Here is a 24,973-nt window from a genome sequence, read left to right as displayed (position 1 = left end):
AAATTAAACTTAGTGTATTTATAAGTTATGCGTTGAAAGCATGCATTAAAACAGTCTTGTAAGTTCAACAATATTTACAGCACACCAACAATCAGTCAATTCAAATCAGTCAAAGACATATAACAAAGTAACTTGCTACGCATTCTTCACAAATATACCTAATAGCGTATAATTTCACACTGCATGTCGTACTCCCTGCTTTGGTGCTTCGTACCCCCAAGGGGTACACGTACCCCTGGTTAAGAACCCCTGCCCTAAAGTTTGACAAAAACGAGTATTTGTTTTGTACTTCAAAAACACCTTCGTCGAACCCCGGATTCGGCGTTGCCGAACCCCGGTTAAGAACAACTGTTTTAGCTCAATTGTGCTGCTACTAATTGCCTTACCCGGCGAAAAAAAATGAACTCAATCTTATTTTCTTTTTCATTGTGTTCAATGATGCATGCAACTGGGCATTTAGTTTAGTTTATGGTCGTTTTTTAAACTTTGTTTAAGTTAGGCAAGTGTTTGAAGTCTTATGCTCAACACGTGGTAAATAAAAGTGTCGAAAAAACTGTTGTAGCAAAAGTCATTGGTAGCCGTTTTATATTGCACGGTTTAAGGTTTCATCCGACGTTTTGGTTTGAAATTACTGCTGAACAAAAAAACAAATATGTCGCATACTGTGGTTATTAGTCAGTTCGATTGCGGTAGTTTTATGTTCGATTTGAGTTTTTGTTTGTTATTTTGTCTGAAACGATCTCGGTTGCATAGGTTGAAAGGCTTTCAGTTTGAGTACCTGTAATTTTAAACGTAGTTAGCTGGTGTAGAATTAGGTACGATTGCCTGGGGCGCTTCAAGGTTCAGTCACCAATTAAAACTGTCGGTTACCATAAGGGCTTGCGTTAATTTTAACTTAATTATACACCCGAATGTCGAAAGTAACGTTAGTAGAATTGCACTGTCACGGTGTTGTTTCGAAATACCGTAAACCAAAATCACTACATTTTTTTTACATTTCATGAAGCATATTAATAAAACACTTTTGATAAATTCCGACAAGTGAGCAAATACAAGCGGAAGAAATTTGTACTTTTTGTTACCAGACGTGTTATCAATTAAAAGTCAATACGCGTTTGAGAAACGACGCAGCACAATTCAAGTAAAGGACACTAAACGGTTAAAAACAACGGATAAATTATGTCAGAAATTCACTAACAGGGTTTGTAGCAGTTATAAAAATTAAAACAAATTTATTGAACAAAGTTGGTTTGTGGAAGCCGAAGACCAAAATTAATTATAAGTTACAAATTTGAGATCGAAAGTACAGCAAAATTTGACAATACTTGTGCAAAACTAGACCCAATTTACTTTGAGGTTTTAGCACAAAAACGTTGTTTCCTTGGCAGGTGTTTTTTTTAAATAAGAACCATTACGTAATATTCCGCAGAAGTCCGAAAACGTTCTACAAAAACTTCAAACTATGTTTGGTGGAACAGCAAACCAAGAAAAACTATTCAAATCTGCTGTATGCATGCAAACTTTTGATGACAGCGGGATTACCTTATCAAAGAAAACAAAATCCTTGGGCGAAACTGGAACGAGGTCATTGAAATGCAATGTTTGCGAAAAGAGGTTTGCCACAAAAAGCAGCCGCAAGTCGCACATGGTGATACATTCCGGCGAAAGACTTTTCCAGTGCGAAATATGCAACGACAGATTCAAAAAGAAATACGAAATGAAAATACACATGCTGGTTCGTTCTGATAAAAACAACAACAACATTCAAATGGAATATTTGCGAAAAAATCTTATAACAATACAATGATCATGGCAACTCGCAGAAGCACTTGTTGGTTCATACTGGCATCAAAATTTGCGTGTGTAGCTTGTGTCAGTGGTCTTCAACCTTTTTTAAAAGCGACCTCACTTGAAAATAAAATCAACATTTACATACGACCCCATTTTTTCGATTGAGAATGGCGATTTTTCCGCCTAGGATCGGCATTTTACCGCTACTTCTTTTTTTGACTTTTAGCGTTCAAACACAGGTACTTTCATTTAATACGAAAACTCAAATTCTAAATGAGCGCTAAACGTGGCTTTTGCGGCGACCTCTTTTGCATGTGTACAATCGTGTTCATCGAAGCGTGCGTTTTGGCATTTTCTCGCTCTGTCGTTGTCCCTTTATAAGCGCGTTTTTTATCGTTGCGCGGTCTTCTATTATTGAACTGCTATCAAATAAAGCAACCGCTTTACCTTAACCCTTTTTTGAATCCGGTTTAAACCGGCTTTGAGGTTCGGTAGAAACCGACGAAAGCCAGTTTGAAACTGGAATATTCCGGATATTTGAATATTCCAGTTAATCGAATATTCCGTTTAATCGGATATTCCGGATAATCGAATTTTCCGTTTAATCGAATATTCCGTTTAATCGAATATTCCGTTCAATCGAATATTCCGTTTAATCGAATATTCCATTTAAAACGCGAATGATAAGGAAATAACACAGCTGTAGCAGCTACAACAGAAATGCATGACAAATCCCAATTTAACTTTACCAGTAAACAAATAAACATCATTTCCTGTCTTCTCGCTTTGTTTTCAACAGTTTGGATGTTTATAGACCAGGGGTCGGCAACCTATTTTCTTCTGCGGACCGTTTTTAAAACTAAAATTTTATCGCTGAGCGGCCTTAAAGAAACTACAAATATTTCACAATGACAACACACAAATTAGTTTATTACCCCGGAATACGTGGGCAAAATGTTTTAAAGCATCTAACCTGAAACATTATACGGCCCAGTAACCAACTCGTCGCGGACCGGTGCATGGAAGTGGCCCGGCGATTGCCGACCACTGATTTAGACCATAAAACACAACCACGCGTCTGACTTACACAAATATCCAGGCTGAAGCGTTAATTATTAATAAAAAGCAGGACGCCGAGGCTGCCTCCTTTCATACATCATATCGCGATTCCTATTGCGACAATTTCCTTCTTTTCTGCCCAAGGGTCGCATGTTAACTACACGCATACCATATTTTACTCACTTTTGAATTTGCAACAGAAGTGAAACACATCGGGTGCAGAAAAAATATTCCAGGCTTTCGTGGTTGCCATTCGCAGCCTCTAAAAACGCAAAAGAAATTCGTGAAAAAAAAAAAAAAATTCGTGGCCGCTAAACTGTGCCTTGAACTCAAACGCAGCATGTCATCGTCTGTGACAATGCGTTGTGGTTATCCGACTTGATTGTTTGACTACGATTTCACTGCACGATCCTGTCCGCACAATGGACAGCTTCGTACATTATTCTTTTATCCTTTGGAGAACGCAGTCAGTTGGATTTCACCAACCACCGTATTAGCAAGATAGAGTTCGCAGACCTTAACAAGTGGCGCGGTTTTTCTACATACGTCTTAAACCGCCAAACAAGCGGTTTAAACACAAAGTAAACCTTGATTTTTGAACTTGTTTCTGCCGTTCTGGTCGGCTCATTGGTCGATTAAAATTCTTCTAACTCTGCTACATAAAAGAGCGATGTAATGTAAAAAAACACATAAAAAAATAATTTTTCTTTCAATATTTTCGTGTAGCGAAATGGAGGTGGGGACGAAACTTTATAGTCGAGCATGAAACATAAAAGTTTTGGTATGAATTTTTTTTGCGGCTGCTAGGAAAATTTGGAAATCTCTTTAAGCACACTTTCTTGCGCAGACACAGCTACAAAAATTCAATGAAGTTGCAGGTTGCATTGGTCATTTTAATGATAAGATATTAGTCAGTCAAAAGATTTCTGTCAAATTAATTGTAGTTGGGGCCAGGAAAGCGTGAAGCGTTCCGTGAAGCGTAATCAAGTTCGAATTGTGTCACTTTCTATCACCTAAAATGTTTGGTACACTGTAAACCAATTTGGGTATAACGATCGAGAGAACTTTGGGTACAGCAGCAACATACTCAAATATTTTGGGTAAACTGTTTTGTTGCCCAATGTTTTTTACCCAAAAGTTTTTACCCTACTGTATTGGGTAAAAAACTCTTTACCCAAAATTGTTTGGGTAAAATGGTGTTGATACTCTACCCAAAAAAATTGGGTTGTTTGGGGAAAGTGGTGTTAGTCCCATGGGCTTCGTTGTTTTGCCCTTTCCTGCGAATAAGTGCCTAAACTAGCACTATAGTGAGATTTATTCTGGTGAAAGCACTGCGAATGTTGATCGAGGAATTCCAGGTTGACTGATTTTGTCGAAATTGTTATTGGTGACTTGGACGTCCCACAGAATGAGGTCAATACTTGAAAGTAAGTTTCATGTTAACTATTAATGACACTTTTTGGTGAAATGAGATTTTTGTAGTAGCCCTATGTTTTGTTAAATTTTGCGTCATGTGTGCTATATGGTGTTGTAATGGTGTTTATGTTGTATTTGTATTTTAAAAAAAAGTTGATAGTAGAGTACTAAAGATTGTTTCATCATGTTTAAATGCATATTTCCTTGACTCCTTCAATGCCACAGGCAGCCCATATAGATATGTGTTAATATTATTTTAAAAAGTTTTCCATATATACAGTGATAAGGAAATGATCTGGATGGGCACAATTACCGCAAGTACAAAAATGTGACACAGTAGATGTGGAATAGATAGATGCATGTAGTGAAATGTAACAAAAGGTAAGGAAGACTGACTGTGCTACATAAGGCAATATACATGGCACAAATATCCTTTTATGTACAAATTCAGCAGGCTCAAGCACATACCTAAAACTACAGAAGTGTATCCCACAGCATTATATTAACATATTATTTTATCTACAGGCATTTTGATGTATATAAGAATCAACTTCATGCCCAAGCTATAAGAAACAAAGAAGAAAATATTTTTAAAAACTCCCCATTTTGCAATGTCATGATAAAATTATGGCCAGCAATTAATACGACAAGGTATGTTGTACATATTTATTTTCTTACATATTCAGCAGTTGCATCATGGCCATAGATTGTCGAAGATAATTTTGGAAAACTTACACTTTCACTGAAAAGCGATTTATAAAAATTATAATGTTTTTAACCGCCTGTTTTTGATGACTGGAAACAAAATAAAAAAATTTAATTTATAAGATTTGTTTTGTAGATGTCCATTTAATGTTGGAATACTGTTTCCATGTGTTCTGTGAAATCAAACATCAATAATTCAGCAAGGAACATTATATCTGGACTTGTGTCCTGTAAGTATCATATTTTTGTTTAGATAATGCTTTTGTAAAAAAACACATTAAAAAATGTCTATGAAATAGGTCTGCTAACAATGCTATATTCATATTATGGTGTGTATTTGTGTAGACATGGTAATTACTTTGTTGCTATTGTCTTTTTGCTGAAAATATTTAAATATTCAGGCAAACAACATTTGAAGGTCCGAGAGCAGCATTGGGTGATCAACACATCTTGGTTGTATATGGAGATATTTGTTTCGCTTAAAAAATATTGTTGTTTTTTGCAAAAACATGACTGACTGTGAATGATTTTACTACAGGCATCACATCTTTGTTTGCATTGTATGTACTTAACAAATGAATGCTGTCCACATGTGACAATGTTTTACAATTATTCCAAGTGTTTCTGTTTGATATACCAGACCTAATGTCGCTGTATGATTAACTGTGTTGAATGTTGTAATTAGTTTTTTGTTATGCTTTTTTAAACACGTTTGGAAGAAATAAATGTGTTTCTTCTAAAAATAAAACATGAATCTGTATGATTATTGGGAAAAAACGTACACTCAATTTTGGGCATAGTGTGTTTAAACCCAAAATAATAACCACAAACAATTAGGTAAATTTGAATTATACCCAAAAATTGTTGGGTAAATCAATAGGGTAAAACTGTATTTAACCCAACTAAGTTTGGGTTCAAACTACCCAAAAACTATTTTGGGTGTCCCCCCAAGATACCCAACGTTTTTGGGTTGTTTTACCCATATTGGTTTACAGTGTAATATTGAATGCAGTGAGTTTACCTTTAGTATATTGATCAGTACTAAAATGATATTAAATCAATTTGGTCGGTACCAATTCAAAGCACGTGTCTAATTTTGATTTGCCTGTGATTGTGGCAATAATTTAAATATGGAGTATTGTACAACAGTTTTTACCCAAATCCCACTAAAAACAATTTTTGTTTGCTTTTGTTAATAAGTAACAGTGTTTGTTTTATTGTATACTGTTATGTTAGGAGTTACTGGAGTTATAATCTGAACTTAAAATTTATTATACAACATTCTGAACTGGTTAACTGATCTTTAGATATAGCATTGTAAAATATTTTTGTTGATTGTGTAGTATGTTCTAATTTAGACTAACTGTTTTTCAGTGGCTTGGTCTCATGGTATATGGCTTTGCACGATTCTACATTCATTAGGCTCACACAAGTATGTAAAACTAAATGTTGGTCGGAATATTCATTTACAAATATAAGTGAAAGGTCATCTCTCATGGAGACTAGTGATGATATTACAGTTTGTAACACCAATACACCAAATCGATTTTTTTTACTCTATATGTATATTGTTTTTTTGTATACTATATATGTATGATGTAACACATATTTTAAATTTTGAATCATTGAAATCGTTAAATTATGGAGCATTAACATGATTTAGTTCTGTTTAAACTTTTATCAACAAATATACAAATTTGAATAAGGCATTGTTTTTCCAGTCTGAATCCTCAAAACCGGTGTTCTAATCATTACATGTCTCAGAAAGGAACAGAACTCGATTGGAAACACACACACATCAACATTTTGTAAAGTTTTTGTTCAAACATGAAAACATCAAATAGTCATACACAAACTATTTTCTAATATAAATGGCAAGCAAATGGAGCTACAACTCGATGGGGAATAGCTTTGTTATTTGCACATGAAATCTTTCATAAAGTTATCATTTTAAAATTGTCCAGTCTATTCTGCTATTTTGTATTTATTGCTTTTCCTGGACAGTTGAATTCACAAGTAAATTCCCATTATTTATTATGGGTCCCCTTCCCTGAAGAAAGTCTAACAAAACATCAAGAATAATCATCACAAAGGAAGGCTGCGAGATGAGTATTTTATTGCGGAAATACATTTCAATACCAGTGTGGGTAAATTCGAAACGCTAAAAGGGTGTTCGGGGTGCAAAGTCCTCGAAAACTTATCAATACAGAGACAACATCTAGAAACATTGATACAAAAACAAACTCATGCGAATTTTAAAATCCTGGTCTTTTCAGCACAACTCTTTTGGATTTTGTAACATCTTTGTCTCATGTCTGCATATTATTCCTAGTGACTCCGATGCTTGTGCTGTTTTACTTGATTTATCCGCTTAAACGGTTTTTCACAAATATCACACTTGAATGGCATCTCGTCGCTGTGAACAACGTAATGCGTGCCAAGGTTTGATTTGGAATTGAATCGTTTGTCGCGAAAATCACATGCAAAGGGTTTTTCTCCTGTGTGAATCAGTTTATGTTGCTTGAAAGATCCGAGTAAACTAAGCTGCTTTTCACAAATGTCACATCGATAAAGTTTCTCTCCAGTGTGGGTTCTTATATGTTTTTTAAATCGCCTTTGTAACGAAACGGTTTTTCACAGTAATCACATTTAAATGATTTTTCACCTGTGTGAGTCATCATGTGTTTTGTGAGCCCTCCTGATTGAGTAAATGATTTCTCACAAATGTGACATTTGAATCTCCTTTCTCCAGTGTGAATTCTCAAATGTTTTCCTCTGCTTGCGGTTGAATTAAATCGTTTGTCACAATTAATCAACTCGTGTCTTTTTAAATGACCCTTTTTCCCGAAACGTTTATCACACACTTTACAAGTGAAACGTTTAATGCCAGCATGAATCAGTAAGTGTTTTCGTAGGTTGCCTTTTTCTTTGAACCCTTTATCGCAAACATCACATTTGAATAATGTGTCGTCACAGTGTACCAACAGATGTTTGTTGCGATTTCCTCGTTGATTAAATCTTTTATCACAGACATCGCATTTATAAGGTTTTTCATGTGAGCGGACCAACATGTGTACTTTCATTTCGCATTTTCTCCTGAACCTTTTGTTGCATATTTCGCACTGAAAAGGTCTTTCTCCTGAATGTCTGATCATGTGCGACTTACGACCATAATCTTGTGCAAACGATTTTTCGCAAATATTACATTTGTAACGTTTCTCTTCATTATCAGGTGGAGTTTGCACACACTTGACAGGTCCATGTAGTTTTTCTTTCATCGATGCGCTCTCTACAGTCGCGATCATAATTCTCGTAACAGTCGGCTTTCGTGTGTTTCTCAAAGTGATCTTCAAGAGAGTTACTTTGTCCAAATGTTTGCTCCCTAAGTTTGCATGTTCCATCCTGTCTTTGTACTTTAAAAAAACTTTCCAGAGTGTCTTGGTACATCATGTATTTGCTAATGTTGCACAACAAGAAACTTTCTGAAGCAGATTTATTGTGTATCCAGAATCAATTTGTGTGGTTTCTATAGTATTGTATACAAGTTACACTGTTAAAAAACGCAATATTAACTATTCTTTTATTGCTTTCTAAACTTATACTTTTCACTGACAGGTCAGCAATCTGATTGTTTTCGGCATTGTAGTGGCAAAAAAGGCAATGTCTGTGAAAGGGTGAAATTTAGAGAGAGAAAATCTTCTAGCTTTTTAATCTTATCGTAGCTTAATTGATCAATCTGGTGCGAATCAATGTGATTATTTTATCGGACGACTTACACATGTTATATAGTAAGGTTTCTTACCCAATTCTGCAAAGATGCACAAGCGCATTATTTTTAGTAAAACAGTTTGTAACTTCATGTATGCTTGTGTTACATGCCGATGTAAAGTTCTTTGTTTTTCTGCACAACGATTTGTAAAACAAAAGCAAATCTTGTAATTTAAAGAAAAGGAAACAGACACAAACATAGTGCTAAAACTCTTGATAATACTGTACCTTCAAGGTGCAAAACGGGGAACGTTATCTTGTCCGCGCAATGTGCATATTCGGCCTTTGACGTTCATTTCACCGGCTATCGCAAAGAAGTACAATTTGTCTTAAGTAATCCTGCCAAGCACTGATTTTCAGTTTGATCAGACCTGGAAATTGAAACTTTGCTGCATCTTAATCAAAGAAAATAAGGTAAAATATTGTATATTTTGCGATAAAAAGTCGAACCATCTTTGTTTTGTTTTAGTGTTTACCAATGTTTTAGTGCTTTTTATGACCAGACATGTTGTCTCTATAGAATGAAAAATCAATCGTTGTTAAATTTGAACATTCTATTTTATGCTCTCCTTGTATGATTGTGAGGTCAACCAGCGAACCATTGTGCATTGATTGGTGATTTCCTGACATGCCTGGCGGATATCACAGCGCGTAAAACATAATGGTTTCAAGGACCGGACGAAACGCCCAGCGTTTCAAAACTCTAGTGAAGTGACTAGCGAATGTATGTGCGAAGTTTAGCAAGGGCTCTACATTGCGCAGTATTGCTTTGTCGAGCATTACTTGGTTTGTACTTAAAATGAACTTAAAATAGGTTTCAGTGCAACAAGTGTTAACAAAAAGTTGTAAATCTAAACATATATTTGACAAACGACGCAGCGAAATGCAAATAAGTAACACTGAACTGTTCTTTATCACAACAAAAGATAAGCTCTGTCACAAACTAAACTGTAATATTTCCTGAAGTTTAGGAAAGGCCAGAATCGTTTTACACATTCTATTATGACCAAAAACCGTCGTTGCAAGATTTGGAATAACTTGTAAGAAATTTGGTCGAATTTACACTAATTTCAGCACGAACAGCTGTTTCTTGTAGATTGACCATTGGGTTTTATATATGTGGAGAGAAAAGGGTACACTGCAAAAAGTTTAAATCACGTTTTGTGCAACAACAACTAACCAAAAGAAAATGTTGGAATCTGGTGACTGTATGCAAACTTATGATGAGAGGGGGATTACCTTTACGGACCAGGTCGTTACAAAGAAAACGAAATCCTTGCACTTACCTGGATCGAGGCGATTCAAATGCGATACCTGCGAAAAGAGTGTTGCGAAAGCAAGCGGCCGCAAGTCGCACATGGTGATACATTCCGACGAAAGACCTTTTGTGCGAAATATGCGACGACAAATTCAGAAGAAAATGCGACATGAAAATACACATGTTGGTTCATTCTGATAGCAAAACATTCAAATGCAATATTTGCGAGAAGAGTTTTAAAAAGCGTGGTAACCGTGACACCCATTTGTTGGTCCATAGTGGTGAAACACCGTTCAAGTGTAAAATATGCGAGAAACAATACAATGGTCATGGCAAATTGCAAAAACACTTGCTGGTTCATACTGGCATCAAAACCTACGTGTGTAGCTTGTGTGACAAACGTTTTAGCAGAAAAAATAACTTGAAAGTGCATGAGTTTATTCACACTGGTAAAAAACCGTACCGATGTAATTATTGTGACAAAAGATTTAATTCATCTGCAAGCAGAGGAAAACATTTGAGGATCCACACTGGGGAAAGAAAATTCAAATGCAAGATTTGTGAGAAATCATTTACTCTATCGGGAGCGCTCACAAACCACATGATGACTCACACAGGTGAAAAATTGTTGAAATGTGATTATTGTGAAAAACCATTTCGTTTCAAATATGATTTAAAAAATCACACAAGAACCCACACTGGAGAGAAACCTTATCGATGTAATGTTTGTAAAAAGTCATTTAGTTTACTTACAACGTTAAAGCAACATCAACGGATTCACACAGGGGAAAAGCCGTTTGCATGTGACATTTGTGGCAGGCGATATACCACCAAAAGTAACCTGAACATACACATGGTAATTCACACGGATGAGATGCCATACAAGTGTGATATTTGTGAAAAAACATATAAGCGCAAACAACAAGTGAAACAACACAAGAGAAGAAACCACCATTAGCAGCAACAAACATAAATGTTTTGTTTTAAAAGCATGAAAAAGCGTGGTGGTTTAAAGTCGTCAATGCTTTGAACATTGTTATTTATTTTTGTGTTGTAACTTGTAAAAAGCAATTTAGCTTTCGGGGATCGGTAAAAACACACAAACTTATTCACACAGGGGAAAAACCATTCGCATGTAATATTTGTGACAATCCATTTTACTCCAGAGGAAACCTCAATATTCACTACGTTGTTCATAGTGACCAGATGCCGTACAGGTGTGATGTTTGTGAAAAATCGTTCAAACGAAAAAATCTAGTAAAACAAAACATAAGCGAAGAAACCATCGCGAAAAAGAACCTTAGACGTTGAGGTTGGATTGACCTTCGAACGTTTATTTTATCTAAGTATTTGGTCACAAACGTCACGAACAGATGTGCACTTGTGGAAATCATTATTAGTGATCCTATTTTGATAGAAGATTCAATTAAACTTCCAAAATTGAAAAACATTTGCGGATAAACACTGACGCAAAAAGATTTTAATGTGACATTGGTATAAAGCACTTTAAGAATTACACAAACTTCGTTGCAAAAAACGAACCTACTGTAACACATAAAGCAGGGCCACTCAAAAGGCGGGTCGCAGTCCGTTTACCTTTATGCCGTTAGATGTGGACCTTTCTACACTTTTCATTATTCCTGCAAAAACTTCTGTTGTGTACATTTCTGTATGAATTACTTAAAAATTGCTATGTGGCAGCAGTTTCCAAACTGGAGTCGGCGAAACGATTTCTTGGGAGAGCACTACACTCATTACACATATAAGCAGACAATGGTTTGCGCACAATTTTATGTCGTTTTGTCTCTGCATCAATATTGTGTTCATGCTGGACAGCAATTCTCCCCATTAGCTGTAATGAAGACATTTTTGCATTCGCATTTCTGAAAATAGTGTCCGGACCTAGGGTTTTTAAAACTTCTGTACTTGGACCTCAAATCTTTGTCAATGTTATATTTGAAACAAAACAAAACAATTCCCGATAGGTGGCGCAATGGAGCATAGGTGTTTGCAATGGCAATAGATGGTATGTCAGCAATTTGTTGAGTTTTATGTCAGCAAATTTGTTGAGACTTTTGCCTCAAAACGCGCATCTGACTCAACAAAACACCCAAGCACTTAACAACAATAAAAAGTGAAAGAAAGTTTTCAAAATGCTGATTCAGTGATGAATCCAATATTTGAAAACACACATGATCACATGTTTTTGGCCCTCTTTTTTATGGTGCTTTTAAACTAGATTTTGTGCGTTTATAAAATTGTGCCTGTTTTGTGATGCTTTCTGTATAAGTTTTTGGTGACCCACTTTATGATGCACATGTAAATCTTTGCATATTTTATGCACATAACATTTGTGATTCGTAGTGAAATTTCTTTTTAATTCTCTCTTTTTAGTGACCAACTTGTTGGCCGCACAAGCAATTAGTTTCTCATTTGTTATTGTTAGTGGTTAAAAACTATGTTATATCGTTAGCAATATGACATAATCCTGACTTTGTTAATCAGCTGTCAATTTCCAAATCGTTACACAAACTTATACCTTCATACGTAATAAGCAAATGATTCAACTACAAATACACTCGTTAAGAGTTCAGCATACTAAAGAGTTTCCACAAGATTTATTGAGCGATATGGCTAAAGGAAAATATGTATTAAAATAAAATAAGATAACTAAGCTAAGACGCAGAAGAATAGTTGGGATCAATCCCGAAGCGTCGATGTAGCCCTAATTATAAGCTATTGATTTTTTTAATATGTTTTTAAACAATGGCTCAAAATTTTAAATCGCCTACAACAGGTATTCATTTTTAATTCTTAAAGACTCGCTGTGTATAGTATTACCCGCAAATACGTTCTTAATGAAATCAACAAACTGAATAAAATAATTTTAGCAAGATTTATTAACAAAAATGATGGACAAAAATGAAACGATTTTAATTGAACATTTGCCTCAAACATACACAACTCATAGACAAAAGTATTTGGGTTGTATACAGAAAGGGTTAACCAAAGTAAATTTGTTGGGGCGCAAATTTACAGGCCGAAAGATCAAGGAAAATTGGTGTAAAGGAAGGTAAGTGTGTAAAGGTAAAAAGAAAGTGGCCTTAAGTGTGAGAAAAGTATTTCATAACGCACAGTCTAGAGAAAAAATAATACAAACATACTAAACAAAAACCGACGGATATCTGGGCAAAAGTCACTAAACTCCTGGATTTATTCCGTGTTAATTTTTGATGTAAATGAAGCATTCCGGTAAAATATGTACATGTCAATTAGACCAAAACAATTATTTTTCACGGTGACGACTTTTCATGTGTAGTTCCAACTCCCGCTTTCGCTTAAAGGATTTTGCACAGATATCACACTTATATGGAAAGTTGTTGCTGTGAACAATGTAATGAGTACGAAGGTATGCTTTGGTACCAAATCGCTTACCACAAAACTGACATGCAAATGGTTTTTCCCCTGAGTGGATCAGTACATGGCTTTTTAACGAAGTAATAAGAGCAAAACGCTTTTCGCAAATATCACATCGGTAAGGTTTCTCTCCAGTGTGGATTCTTGCGTGATTTTTTAAATAATATTTAAATCGAAAGGATTTTTTACAGTAATCACAGTTATACGGTTTTTCACCTGTGTGAGTCATCATGTGTTTTTTAAACGCTCCTGATTGAATAAATGTTCTCTCACAAATTTCGCATTTGAACTTTCTTTCTCCAGTGTGAATCTTCAAATGCTTTCCTCTGCTGGCAGTTGTAATAAATCTTTTGTCACAATACAAACATTGGAAAGGTTTCTCACCAGTATGAATCATTTTGTGCCTTTCTAAATCACGTTTTTCTGCAAAAAGTTTTTCACAGATTTCGCACCTAAACCGTCTAATACCAGCATGAATTAACACGTGTCTTTGTAACTGTATCTTTCCTTTGAATCGCTTGTTGCAAATATCGCATTTAAACGGTGTTCCTACGTTGTGCACTGGCAAGTGTCTTTGAAGACCTTTTTTATTTTTAAATCCTTTTTCGCAAACATTGCATTGATAAGGTCTTTCATCTGAGTGTATTACCAAATGTGCTTTCAAGTAGGTGTTTCTTTTGAACTTGACGTCGCATATTTTGCACTGAAAAGGTCTTTCTTCGGAATGTGCCATCATGTGCCTCCTACGTAGGTATTTTTTAGCAAAAACCTTTTCACAAACTTCACATTTGAAACATTTCGCGCCAGTTTCGCATTGATTTTGCATTTTGACAGGAAATGATTTTTCTTGCTTTCTGGTGCTTGTCGTCTCTGTACAGTCTTTGCCTTTATTCTTTAAACTGTCTGTATTCAAATTCATCCTGATGTGATCTTCAAGGAACTGCTGTTTGCAAGATTTGCATCTGAAAATTGTTTTAGCGTGACTTGGTTGTGACAAACTTCTATTGTTGCACACGCCTAATCGGTTACAAATATCAATAACAGTTGCAACAAAATCGTTTCGTGTACCGATACTATGCTGTAAATACAGAAGCAAAAAATGGGGTAAACTTTCACGAAAACCATGTTTATGAATGTGATACCATTTGTTTCAAAACTGTAGCATATAAATGTCCAAATTGGCTGCACTAGTCCTTTATTCTGGAAATATAGAATATTTTTAGGGCATTCAATTCAACTCAAGCCTAAAACATCATTTTTACATTAGCATTGTCAGCATGTTTGTAACGACAATCCTCAGAAGCGTACATCTGCTCTTATCCATTTATACAACGAATGAAAAACGTTACTTCAAACTCACTTCAGCCCCAAACACATTTCACTTCATATCTTCTCTTATCTGGTTTACCTTGATTTTGCTCTCCTGGTGCGAAACTGACAAATAAGTTTAGAGAGTAGTGACCACACTTAATTCAATGTTCTGTGCAGCATAGACATACACCTATTACTTCAGTATGAAATTCGTTTAAAACTTAACAACAGATGTCTGCCTGACATACATTTTTCTCAGGCAATTGACGTACGGACGTACGTTTTACTACCTTAATATTAACTATATAGCATTTTTGTTTCCATATATCTGCACATAACACACTGTAATGTTAGAACATATAAATATATCTAAACTAAATTAGTTCAACCACTAACTGCGACTATTAAACTAGCTGCTTACACTAAAAACCTGAAAGCGTGGTCTGCGCAAGGGATGCAACACTAATGAGTGACACCAGACGCATGGTGGTGAAGTCAGATCACTGGCGTGACCTGGAAAAAAAGAAAGGAAATGCAACCTAATTCTCGCTGTAACTCCCAAGATATGTTAGCGTTGTATGTTTGTGCAAAAGTGCTTTGTTTCTTTTTGCAATTTAATTTAAAGCATTTGTCCAAATACATATCTAAGATATAAGAATAAGACAAATGTACTTCCCGAGAGATTTAGAGACTTTGCTGACAAGGCTTTCGGACTATGTCTGCTAACAAGACACGCAAAAAGTATGAAGTGTTTAACGTGCGTTACCCCCGTAACCTCCGTTTCTCCCAATAAAAAAAAAAGCACTACTTAAATCCTGTTTGTTTTCTTTATCTTTCGTTTGGTAACAGTTTGATATCGTTGAAAAATTAAAATCACTAATTGTCTGTTGCAGTCTTTGCAAAATCAAAAAGGTTTTGTTTACCTCGTATCGCCCAGCAGATGGAAGTTATTTGCACGTTTGCGCCACTGTAATCATTATTTGTTCTAACTGACGATATCGGATGTAAGCGCTGCGAGAATCTTCTAATCCACAGACCCTTGTCACTAGACGACATGTAGTTTTACTACAAACCGTTTGTAGACATCTTACCCCAGCTGGAACACGGATTTAAAAAAAATCCCTTTACTTTCATGTACATTTTGGTCGACTTTTTTATTTTTGTTTTTGAGAATCAATCAGTAACCACTTAAGTGTCGGTTCTTTATTTACGCATAGACCGCTTTGCAACGTTGACCAGAAGTCGTAATATTTGTAAAAACAAATTGTTTCCTTGCATCTTTACGGACACATTCATAAAAAGAAAACTAAAGATTTCTTTCGGGGCTCAATGAAAATGGAAGCATAAGATGTTCGACTAATTATAGGCTGTCAATTAGCATGATCTATTTCAAATGAGATTTAACTGAAATTGTTAATTTTAGCTATGACCACAACTCAACTAAGCATCTGTTGGTCGTTAAGCTAAGGGTGTAGGCATATTTGTCATAAATATTCGAAAAGTATGGACATCTTGGCAATTATAATTGCACTCAGGGGAAATTTTTTTGTAAAAAGAGAACATGTCCCGCCTCTAAAAAAATATGTATGGCAGGTCTTTGGATCTGATGTGTCTCAACGAGAATATTGGATTCGTATATTGAACTAAGAAACAAACGCTTTGGGGTAACGCAGGTTAAAAATTTGTAGGCGTTTTGTGTCAGTACATATTACGAAAGCTATAGCAGCCATGTGTCTAAAATCAGTATTGCTTTTGCTTATGTAAATACACCCTCTCTAAAATAATCTGTCAGATTCGCACCAGGGGAGACAATGCAGGCCAGTCTGATTAGATAAGAGCAGATAGGAAGAAAAGCGATAATGGAGTTAGCACTCAAGACGTTTTGAAGTCACTTTTTTCCTTCTTCTGACAATGCTAATGTAACGATGATGTTGTCGACTTTTAGTCCTTTTGCTTACTCACAGTATAGACACTTTGTTAAGGTATTCTTTATTTATGTAGGTTTTTGATTATCTGTAGCGCAGAACAGCTGCTGCAGCTTTATCAACTTTTGAGCAAAATGCTGTGGCTGTGGATTTTTATCTTTTTGAACAAATGCTTTTGATACAAACTTGCAATCCGTAATAGTTGTCATAACTGTATTTTTTTTTATTGTATTCTACAGCATAGCAACAAAACACATTTTTGTAACTGTCTATGATATTCGAAGGAGTCTGTGCCTGTCCGGCAGTGAAAAGCGTGTTTCACGTGCAAGTTTTGTCAACAAACAATTATCTGAAGATCATCTTATACGATACATTTTAATAAAGTCTGTTTCAAGAATGATGATAACAACCGCACAAAGAGAGCAGCAACTCGTAATCATGCAAATATGTTCGCTGTCAGAATGCAAACTCAAAATGAAACTAACGCACAACGTTTCAACTGTAAAGTTTATGAAAAGTCATTTGCTAAAGCATCCAACTGTAAAGCGCATATGGTGGCACATTCCGAAGAACGACCGTTTCAGTGTGATTTATGCGACGACAGATTTAAAAGAAACGCCGACTTGAAAGCACATGCGTTAATACACTCAGATGATAAGCCATATAAATGCGATGTTTTGCGAAAAAAGCTTTAAAAGCAAGAAAAGTTTTTTCCCCCATTTGCTAGTGCATAAAGAAGAAACACCGTTTAAATGTGATATTTGTAGTAAGAGATTTAGGGAAAGGAACAACCTAAAAAAACACCTGAAGATTCATGCTGGTATTAGACGACACAGGTGTGAACTCTGTGAAAAACATTTTGGCCAAAAACGAGATTTGGAAAGGCACAAATTGATTCATACAGTTGAGAAACCTTTCCAGTGTTTGTATTGTGACAAAAGATTTAATTCAACTGCCAGCAGAGGAAAACATTTGAGAATTCACACTAGAGAAAGAAATGTTAAATGCCATATTTGTGAGAAATCATTTAATCGATCAGGGTGGCTCAAGAAACACCTGATGACTCACACAGGTTAAAAAACATTCGCATGTCATTTTTTTGTGGCAATCGATTTGGTACCAGTGCAAACCTCTGTCTTCATTATGTTGTTCACAGCAACAACTTTCCGTATAAGTGCTATATTTGTGCAAAACCAGTTAAGCGGTAACAGGGCGTAAAAAGTAGTCAGTGTAACAAAACATGAAAAGTAGTCAATGTAAAAAAATATCGTTCTTTCTGCCAGTAAAACTCTCGAATTAACAAACGTTGGTTAATTGTTTTTGCAAACAATGTGTTAACCCTTACTGTCTTTTAACGTCACTCATACACCAATTGTCGTTGTGTCGTGATGCGAAGCATGTTTGATGGTAACGTCCAATTCAAATTGTTACATTGCATACAATTTTTATTTATCATATATGTCAATAAATCTTGCATCAACTGTGTGATGTAGTCTGTTGAATGAATTAAGAGTGTATTTTAGGTTTATATATTAGCTCACAAGTTTTTACTACACATGTAGGCGTTTTCAAATTTAAAGCAGTTAAAACAACAAATTTATGATGTTTAAAATAGTTCATTATTGGTCACAAATGACACATGGACAGGGTGTGTATTGTCGTATGTGTCCTCCTTTTTACGTGATGAAAACGTAGACAGCCAGTTTTGTCTTTCATTTGGTAACAGCTGTAGTGTTATACAGTTTACCCCGAGTCGAGTAGAATCTTCGCCATACCTGCCGAAAAGGTGTTCTTTACCTTGTATCGCCCAGCAGATGGAAGTTGTTTACACGTTTGCGCCGATGTAATCATTATTTGTTTTAACTGGACTCCACGGGATGCAAGCGCTGCGTGAATCTTCGAATCCCATCCCTTATCACCAGGCGACATGTGGTTTTATCACAAACTGTTTATCATTCGTTCAACCCGCTGAAAAACTGCTTAAAAAATCACTAGCCTTTCATGCCGCTGTTTTTGACAGGTTTTTGTGAATAACCAGTAACCCACTTACAGTTGAAGTTTGCATTGATTTTTGACTAATGTATCGGTTATTTACTAACGTAAAGATCGCATTGCACCACTGGCCAACAATCCACTATTACTGTATTTTAGAAAGACAATCTTCGAATTATGTTCCAGGCAGCACTCAAACTGCTTTTTCGCATATGTGTGACAAATTATTGCATAGTAAACAATATCTGGTGATGTCAACGGTGTCAGTACATGGTCATACGAGCATTGGCAGCGGCCTTACCACGTTGTTCTTTGTTAATCGAGTGATGTGCTTTAGCCTGTAGCCCAACCATTTACTCCATTTAATCCTAAAGTGGGTGAAATTTGAAACAATGGTTTAATTGGATAAAATGTTGACAGTTTGTGCAATATGCGATTTTGGGATGTCGCTTGTTAAGTTTTGTCTAGCAGCCCAAAAATGGGTGAATGTTTACTTTATACATGTCCGAATTGGGCGAAATTTAAACAATGTGCAGCATATGCCATTTTGAGGTGTCGATTGTTAAGTTTTGCCACATAACCCTACCATTTATCCCACTAACCCCTAACGTGGATAAATTTTACACACAATGGTCGAATTGAATGCGATTTGGATAGTTAGCAGCTCAAATAGTAAGATAATTCATCATGTTTAAAATAAAATATCACATAACAATTAAGCATTATTTACAACTTTGTTTGTATTGGGGCCCCATGAGTTTCAGTTTGGAAAAACAAACAAAGGTGATAAAGCGTTTGTTATTATGGAGCTTATGAAATACTATAACAATAAAAGAACTGTATAAAAATACGTTTTGAAATAGGCCATAGTGTAATTTCAATGACAATATGTGCTAAGCTACCCTTCCAGTAAAACTTTTTTTCCATTATCTCTTTCTAGTGACAAACGTATTGGTTACACGAGCAAACTGTCTCTAAATTGTTTTCATAATTGGATAAAAATGTGTTGTATTGTTTGCAGTAATATAATTTTGACCTTGTTAATCAACGGTTCATTTTCAAACAACGTGGCACAGAGGCGAGAGAAAAAATATCGATAGCGGAATGTTTAACTTAACAGGACTGAAATTAGAGATGAAGCAAAGTATATGAGTGTGTTTGTAAAAAATTGGCTCAAATTTTTGAAACGCTTACATGCATAATACTGTAATGACTGATGTGGATAAAAATAAACTGCTAAAACACTATTGATCAATTGGAAAAACTGAATCAAATATAGTTTGTACAAGATTTTTTGACAGACATGATAAACAAAAATTGTGGGTGATCAAAACGATTTTAATTGAACATTTGACTTAAACATACTTGCACCACGACACTAAGACAAAGTATACGGTTTGTTTGCAGAAAAGGTCAACCAAAGTAAGTGTGTTGTGGCGCGAGTTTATCGGCCGAAAGATCATGATTAATTATCACAAAAAAAGGCTGCGAGATGAGTATGTTGTTACGCAGATGATGTTCAGACATTGCTCCAAATAAAAATCAATGCGACCCCGAGTGATTGTAGGTCATTTACGTAAGTCGTTTTATTACACCATAAATCTCGATTTTGTTTGTTTTTTTATTTTAATGCAACTCAACAATCCAGCCAAATGTGCTAATGAGAACAAAACGTTCATCTTTTTCACGGGGTTCGAACCCAGGACTCTCCAGGGGACGAATCCCGATCAGGGTTTAACAAAACGATCATTTTCTGCAATGTCCACTTTTCATGTGTCGTTTGACGCCATCCTTCCTCTTGAATGGCCTTGCACAGATATCACACTTATATGGAAAGTTGTCAATATGAACAATGTAATGTGTACGTAGGCTTGCATTGGCACTAAATTGCTTACCACAAAAATGGCAAATGAATGTCTTTTCCCTTGTGTGAATCAGCATATGTATCTTTAACGAATCAATAGCATGAAACTGCTTTTCACATATATCACATCGATAAGGTTTCTCTCCAGTGTGAATCCTTACGTGATTTATCAAATTACATTTAGATCGAAAGGATTTATCACAGTAATTACAGTTGTATGGTTTTACACCTGTGTGAATCATCATGTGTTTTGTGAGGCCCCCTGAATAAGCGAATGATTTCTCGCAAATTTTGCACTTAAATTTTCTTTCTCCAGTGTGAATCCTCAAATGTCTTCCTCTGCTGGCAGTTGAATTAAATCTTTTGTCACAATAACAACACTGAAAAGGTTTCTCACCGGTATGAATCAATCTGTGCCTGTCTATATCCCGCTTTTCTGCAAAAAGTTTGTCACAGAATTCACACCTGTGTCGTCTAATACCAGCATGAATCTTCAAGTGTATTTTTAATTTGATCTTTCCCTTGAATCCCTTATTACAAATGTCACATTTGAACGGTTTTTCTTCTGTGTGCACCAACAAGTGTGTGAAATAACTTCGTTTTGTTTTAAACCCTTTTTCGCAAACATCGCATTTGAATGGCTTCTCATCTGAGTGTATTAACATGTGTGCTTTGAGGTCGGCGCTTCTTTTGAATGTTTTGTCGCATATTTCACACTGGAAGATTCTTTTTTCAGAATGTGAACTCATGTGCCTTTTGCGATAAAATTCTGTTACAAATGACCTATCACACACTTCACACTTATATGGCCTTTCATCTGAGTGATTTAGCGAATGTGCTTTCAGGTTCATGTTTCTTTTAAATCTTTTGTCGCATATTTCGCACTGAAAAGGTTTATCTTCGGAATGTGCCATCATGTGCATTTTTCGGTGGTATTCTTTAGCAAATGACTTTTCACACACTTCACACTGATACGGCCTTTCATCTGAGTGATTTAGAGAATGTGCTTTCAGGTCCATGTCTCTTTTGAATCTTTCGTCGCATATTTCGCACTGAAAAGGCCTTTCTTCGGAATGTGCAATCATATGCGCTTTTCGGTGGTATTCTTTCGCAAATGACTTTTCACAAACTTCACATTTGAAACGCTTCTTGTCGGTTTCATTTTGGGATTGCTTTGTGACTGTTAACATTTTTTCATGGTTACGAGTTGCAGCTCTCTTGGTACAGTTGTTATCATCATTTTTTAAAACAGACATTTTTGAAATGCATCCTAAGCTGATGTTTTAGCTGTTACAAGGGGCATGTAAAACAAACTTTCCTTCTGGACGGGCACAAACTGCTGCAAATACCATGTACAGATTTAAAAATGTGTTTTGATGCTGTATGCTGTAGAACAAACCAAAAAAAGTAGTTATGACAACTTTCAATTATGGTAAGTTTGTATCCAAAGGATTGTTTAAAAATTGATACATCCAAAGCAACAAAATTTGCTTGAAAATTGACACGTAAATACGATATAAACTAATTTTGTTTAAATTACAGCTTCCCAAGCTTTATAATTAAAACTGCCGTCCAAGGTAAAAAGTACAATAATGCTCTCACGGTGTTAAGAAATACAAGCACAGAATGCTTTAAAACAATATCTGGTGATGACAGCAGTATCACTATATGATAACACGAGCATGCTTAGCGGTGTAACCACGTTTTTTTTTATCAGAAATCTTGTCGATTTACGTTTCTTCTCAAAGTGTTTGTATTGTGAATGTTTTTGATGATACATTTCCCATTTAAACTTATTACCGGAAGAAAAACTGGATAACTGTATTGAACGGCGGATTACCACTTAATGAGTTAAAATAAAACTACACTACAAGTCAATTTACATTTGTGTCACACCAAGCATAAATGGGGAACGCTTGCTTTGTTGCAAATAAATTGGGCAACAACTTTTATACATAAACGTTTCCTGGGCATCGAAGAATAAAAAGCACTCTTATAAACGATCAAAAACTAACTTACTTTTAAAACACACCATACGAAAATGTCTATTTTAAAAGAAAAGAAAATGTGTTCACATTTTCTGACTATTCCATATATTGTGGAACCTATTTCTACCCATATATAATTTTTAAAAACGTTTGTTTGGAATTTGATTTTGTGGATTCAAATGTAGGTGTTGAGGCAAGAGTTTATTTTGTATCAATTTTATCTGGATGATGTTTCTTCATGTGGTTTTTCACTTGCATTGTACGCTTGTACACTTTGTCACAATAATCACATTTGAATCTTCTTTTGCTGTGAACTGGGTAGTGATTGGCGAGGTTTGAAGTAGACTTGAATCCTTTGCCACAAACAGAACAAGGATGAGGTCTTTCATCGGAATGTGACGATGCATGCGACCGTAAAGACGAAGGATGGGCAAATCGCTTCTTGCAAATCTTACATTCAAAAGGTTTCTCTCCAGTGTGGATTCGCGAGTGTTTTTTCATGTCGCTTTGGTAACGAAAACCTTTTCCACAATTGTCACACTTAAAAGGTTTTTCACCTGTGTGGAGCGTCATGTGATTCTTGAGACCCCCGGATTGAGTAAACGATCTCTCACAAACATCACATTTAAATCTTTTTTCTCCGGTGTGGATCCGCTCATGTTTTTCTGCGCTTGCTGGCGAATTGAACCTCTTGCCACAAAACCTACACGGGAAGGGTTTCTCTTTAGTGTGGGTTATCTTGTGCGCTGCCACATCCTTTTTTTCACGAAAACGTTTGTGACAAATATCACAAGCGAATCTTCTAATATCAGCATGCATCATCAGGTGTTTCTTCAAATTCGATGCGCTATTATGTCGCTTTTCACAAATGTCACACTTGTGAAATTTTTCACCGCGATGTATCGACAAATGTTTGTCCAATGTATATTTCAATTTGAAAGTTTTTTCACAGATATCGCATTTGTGCGGCCTTTCATCTGAGTGAACTATCATGTGTGTTTTCAAACTACTTTTTCTTTTGAACCGCTTGTTGCAAATACCACACTTAAAAGTTTTTCTGCCGCAATGTACGACCATGTGGGATTTGATTGTGCATTTGTGAGCGAAGGTCTTAAAACAAATATCACACTGAAAAGTCTCCTTAGATCTGACTTGGTCGGTAACGTTGCTGTCATCAGTTTCCTTGCAGACATTTGATATACCCAACCTTTCCTGGCTACTTGCAGCCGCCAAGTTGGAAGTGCCGTTAACTTCATTGTTTGAACAATCTGACTTCGAGTGTATTCTTTCTTGACCTTTGTCGGTGTCTGTTGCTTTACAAACCTGCAAGATGTTTTCTTTTTTCATAATGGCTTTTGTTACGCCACGACAATATTTATAAATTTATCACCTGGACATGTACAAGTACAATTCACGTTTTTGCCGTTTGGGGTTATTGAATAGTCGGAAAAGAGCGTATGCTAATCCTTCAGTGTGGCAGTTTTCATTTTTTAAACGCACAAAATGTAAAAAATATGTTACAAGAATGTACAAAATTGCGCACGTGAAATTTCGGCCCTTGTTTTTCAAGACATTTCAAAACACAATATGGAAACCAACAACTGTTAATGTGAATATACGGCTTTCAAACGTCATTTGTAGATTTCGAAGCAAAAAAACATAAAAGTCAAAATTAGCGGTATTGCTTGAAATGTGCTGTTTACTTTTTAGGCCTTTGTCAAGTCGTAACTTCAATCTTAGAGCGTTTAAGACTTGGTGTGTGGTGACACAGATATTTGTATTTACCCGGTCTTATACATCAAAACAACAACAACAACAACGTTCTATATAATGTTTGAGTATCATTAAATCTTGCTAAATTCTAAACTACGCGTGAGTAGACGAAAAACGCACTCTCTTTATGTTTTTGGCTAACATGTGTTCATACAATGGTTGAAGCCCAAGAAACAACACAATAAAGTAAGGAAAACTATTGTTGTTAACAACAGAATAATACAATAAAACTTTCTGAGGTTACTGTAGCGCAGATGCAGCTAAACTATATTCCGTTAACAACTGCTGGATACCTAGCCATGCGTGAATAAACAGCTTTCGTGGTAAAACTGTAGGCCCTTAAACAAACATTTGAGATTCTAAAAGTCAGCACAGTGCCGATCAGATCCGACAATAAGTTAAACAATTATCAAGTAGTATCCTGTACACACTGTACAATTGTGTAAAATCGCACAATATTCAGGTTTACTCAAACGTATAAATATCAATACCTAAAAAATGTAAAGCGTAAAAAACAATGCATCACAGCATACGTTTTATATTGCTTTCAAATACTTCGCGTTTATCATTCACTAACCTACACAGAATAAAATTCAAAGGCTGGGCACCCTGGTGATAGCCCAGCAACTTTACAAACGCATGACTTGAAGGCCTGTGTTTTTTCCTTAAGTATAAATCATCAGCTATCACTTTCCGAGCAACTACA

At 35.7% G+C, this 24,973-nt stretch overlaps 2 protein-coding genes, 2 long non-coding RNA genes and 3 pseudogenes across 4 annotated transcripts; 3 read left to right on the top strand and 4 right to left on the bottom strand.

Moving 5' to 3' along the window:
* Positions 1-1,050: 1,050 nt before the first annotated feature.
* Positions 1,051-3,096, bottom strand: LOC145215310 (uncharacterized). The gene is made up of 2 exons (XR_013857259.1): positions 3,034-3,096; positions 1,051-1,908 (listed from the first exon to the last, which is right to left on the bottom strand). It is a non-coding gene; the product is annotated as an uncharacterized LOC145215310 (long non-coding RNA).
* Positions 3,097-3,378: 282 nt separating this feature from the next.
* Positions 3,379-7,039, top strand: LOC145215302 (uncharacterized). Its single transcript, XR_013857252.1, has 6 exons — positions 3,379-4,277; positions 4,547-4,647; positions 4,792-4,917; positions 5,108-5,201; positions 5,373-6,403; positions 6,693-7,039. It is a non-coding gene; the product is annotated as an uncharacterized LOC145215302 (long non-coding RNA).
* Positions 7,040-7,069: 30 nt separating this feature from the next.
* Positions 7,070-8,564, bottom strand: LOC145215278 (uncharacterized; annotated as a pseudogene).
* A 1,291-nt stretch (positions 8,565-9,855) lies between these two features.
* Positions 9,856-11,042, top strand: LOC145215284 (uncharacterized; annotated as a pseudogene).
* A 1,832-nt stretch (positions 11,043-12,874) lies between these two features.
* Positions 12,875-15,479, bottom strand: LOC145215281 (uncharacterized). The gene has a single exon (XM_080083974.1). The coding sequence runs from the start codon at positions 14,331-14,333 to the stop codon at positions 13,284-13,286; it is 1,050 nt and encodes a 349-aa protein (XP_079940100.1). The 5' UTR covers positions 14,334-15,479; the 3' UTR covers positions 12,875-13,283.
* Positions 15,480-16,685: 1,206 nt separating this feature from the next.
* LOC145215289 (uncharacterized) lies at positions 16,686-18,135 on the top strand (annotated as a pseudogene).
* A 1,229-nt stretch (positions 18,136-19,364) lies between these two features.
* Positions 19,365-24,735, bottom strand: LOC145212897 (uncharacterized). Its single transcript, XM_080081142.1, has 2 exons — positions 22,701-24,735; positions 19,365-21,776 (listed from the first exon to the last, which is right to left on the bottom strand). Exons 1-2 carry the CDS (start codon positions 23,839-23,841, stop codon positions 20,389-20,391), a joined length of 2,529 nt encoding a protein of 842 aa, XP_079937268.1. The 5' UTR covers positions 23,842-24,735; the 3' UTR covers positions 19,365-20,388.
* Between the last annotated feature and the right edge of the window lie 238 nt (positions 24,736-24,973).

This window comes from Phallusia mammillata, chromosome 2 (genome assembly GCF_965637545.1).
Source record: "Phallusia mammillata chromosome 2, kaPhaMamm4.hap1.1, whole genome shotgun sequence".
Lineage (NCBI taxonomy): Eukaryota > Metazoa > Chordata > Ascidiacea > Phlebobranchia > Ascidiidae > Phallusia > Phallusia mammillata.
Note: the sequence above shows the minus strand (reverse complement) of the source record. Positions and strands in the feature narration are given on the sequence as shown.

Excerpts from the sequence above, each read along its gene's own strand:
- LOC145215281 (XM_080083974.1), bottom strand. The coding sequence starts at position 14,333 with ATGAATTTGAATACAGACAGTTTAAAGAATAAAGGCAAAGACTGTACA.
- LOC145212897 (XM_080081142.1), bottom strand. The coding sequence starts at position 23,841 with ATGAAAAAAGAAAACATCTTGCAGGTTTGTAAAGCAACAGACACCGAC. Across the intron at positions 21,777-22,700 it reads TCCAGATAAAATTGATACAA|GATGCATTTCAAAAATGTCT; the intron begins AATAAACTCTTG and ends ACATCAGCTTAG.